General features: G+C 48.0%; 1 protein-coding gene across 1 annotated transcript; it reads right to left on the minus strand.

The window, feature by feature from the left end:
- Positions 1–272: 272 nt before the first annotated feature.
- On the minus strand, positions 273–2,253 carry LOC145876321 (uncharacterized). The gene is made up of 3 exons (XM_082972113.1): positions 1,889–2,253; positions 819–1,303; positions 273–305 (listed from the first exon to the last, which is right to left on the minus strand). The coding sequence occupies exons 1-3, from the start codon at positions 2,121–2,123 to the stop codon at positions 273–275; spliced, it is 753 nt and encodes a 250-aa protein (XP_082828239.1). The 5' UTR covers positions 2,124–2,253.
- Positions 2,254–2,562: the final 309 nt, after the last annotated feature.

Here is a 2,562-nt window from a genome sequence, read left to right on the forward strand (position 1 = left end):
GGTCTAAGGGGAGGACTTCTGTTTAAACCATGTCCATTTGGGGATATTTTCTAGGACAGTAGAGGTGGTGAGCAGAGATGAATTCAACTTGGATAAAGATGAGAATCTCTGCTCTGGGGAGGAGAGTCACTGACCTTAGATGGTTTGTTGCCTTGATAAAGAGGATACTTTCTGGCTTGAGGAGAATATCATGTTTTGTGGAGGAAATGTGGCTTGATGACTTAAAGAGGAGGAGGAATTATTGGGTGACACTTTTAATTACCAATGTAACCTCAGTGGAACTGTGGCTTCATCGAGTTCCAGCTCTAGGCAGACAGCACGTCAGGAATGCTGTAAGACATCACAGAGACAGGTAAGTATCTATATATTTACATGTGTGTTGCATGTACACTAAACCCTCACATTTGGATAAAACATATATATAAACAGTGTAACATGAATACATGTTTAAACATTATTTACCTCATCTTAATTCTCTTCCAGATGCCTGGCCTTTTCTTGTTCTTGGAGGATGGCTCTGAAGTTTCAGCCTCTCCTGGAGCTTCTAGCTGCTGGCTCTCTGGCACCCCCTGTTGGTTCTCTGAACTCCCCTCCTGGCTCTCTGGCACCCCCTGTTGGTTCTCTGGCACCCCCTGTTGGTTCTCTGAACTCCCCTCCTGGCTCTCTGGCACCCCCTGTTGGTTCTCTGGCCACTCCTGCTGGCTCTCTGGCTCCCCCTGTTGGTTCTCTGGCTCCCCCTGCTGGCTCTCTGGCCACTCCTGCTGGTTCTCTGGCCACTCCTGCTGGTTCTCTGAACTCCCCTCCTGGCTCTCTGGCACCCCCTGTTGGTTCTCTGAACTCCCCTCCTGGCTCTCTGGCACCCCCTGTTGGTTCTCTGGCCACTCCTGCTGGTTCTCCGAACTCCCCTCCTGGTTCTCTGCCCATGCCTGCTGCCTCCTTGGCCCCTCCTGCTGGCCATCTCCAGATCCAACAGGCTCTTGGCTTACTTGTTGGCCTGTGGCCCATCCCGGCAATGCCTGACCGTGGTTGGAATCGTGGCTGTGTTGGGTGGTTAGACACCGGGTGTTGATTTGAGCATCAGCCTCCAGATTCATCTGCTCCAGGTACTTTTCCATCATCCTCTCCCTCTCCTCCTTCAGATTCTGATGAGTCCTTTTTTTAAGCAGGGACTGCTCTCTCCACTGCTTATTGAAATCCTCCAACTTCTTCCTTCTCTCCTCATCCTTCAGCAGCTCCTTCCTCTTCTCCCTCTCTCTCTCTGCCCGGGTCATGGTGGATATTACCCTTGGGTGTCCAGGGAAGGCTGGGAGGGGAGAAGAAGTAGAGTTCACATTCAACTTAGTGGATCTGGTATCAACTAAAATGTAATGGACACAGGGAATTAAGAATAGAAAACACAGTTGGAGCTCAATGATTCTTTAATCTTTTCAATTGAGCAAGGCATGGAATTTGTCAATAAAGTGCAATAATTCCCATCCCGAATTGACCTGACCCTAAGTTGAACATGAGCCCCAAATGGCACCTATTCCTTGTATAGTGCCAGGGCCTATGTGATAGCTTAGGGCTCCATGGCAACTAGCGGACCCCCGACCCCCCCAAAAGCCTTTTTTGTGTGTGTTTTTTAGGAACTCTTTCTGGGTCTCTACTTAGTCTTGAGAGTTAGACTAGTAGATGACATAAGGTATCATTTAAAAACGTGGTTGTTACATCAGCAGTATTTTTCTTGTTATGTCAGTCAGTCACTCAATTAGCCATGTCAGCTAACATATTCTTTGGACAGAAGTTTTATATTGAAACAATGATGCAACATGATGACTGGCCTGGAACTTATGTGTGTAGAGGAGACTAAAGAGGATGATGTCATAAGCAGAGGTAAAACAGGTCTTACCTATGTGGACGATCTTATAGCCCTCCTCAGCCTCTCTCTGATACGTTCTCTCCATCTTTTTCAGGTTCCTCTTCTCCCACTTCTTATTCACCCAGTCCACAGCTCTCCTTCGGATACTTTTATCAGGTGGGAGAATGTCCTCCTTGTCATCTTCCTCCTCCTCCTCCTCTTCACTGTTCTCTGTCTCACCCATCTTGTAATTCCCAGGGATCTCTCTTCTTTCCTCTTCTGACATCTCCTCTCTTATGTTTGCCTTTATGATGTTCTCTCTCTCTCTGATTAAAGCTAAATGGCTCTTCAATGGCTCTCTGCCTCTCCTCCTCTCTCTTTTCCTCTCTCTTTCTCTCCTCCTCTCTCTTTTCCTCTCTCTGCCTCTCCTCCTCTCTCTTTTCCTCTCTCTGCCTCTCCTCCTCTCTCTTTTCCTCTCTCTGCCTCTCCTCCTCTCTCTTTTCCTCTCTCTGCCTCTCCTCCTCTCTCTTTTCCTCTCTCTGCCTCTCCTCCTCTCTCTTTTCCTCTCTCTGCCTCTCCTCCTCTCTCTTTTCCTCTCTCTGCCTCTCCTCCTCTCTCTTTTCCTCTCTCTGCCTCTCCTCCTCTCTCTTTTCCTCTCTCTGCCTCTCCTCCTCTCTTAGTCTGAACATTTCTTTCTGTCTGGCAATTCCAATCTGTCGTTTTTT

The sequence above is a fragment of the Salmo salar genome, unplaced genomic scaffold (genome assembly GCF_965601325.2).
Source record: "Salmo salar unplaced genomic scaffold, fSalSal1 ptg000578l, whole genome shotgun sequence".
Lineage (NCBI taxonomy): Eukaryota > Metazoa > Chordata > Actinopteri > Salmoniformes > Salmonidae > Salmo > Salmo salar.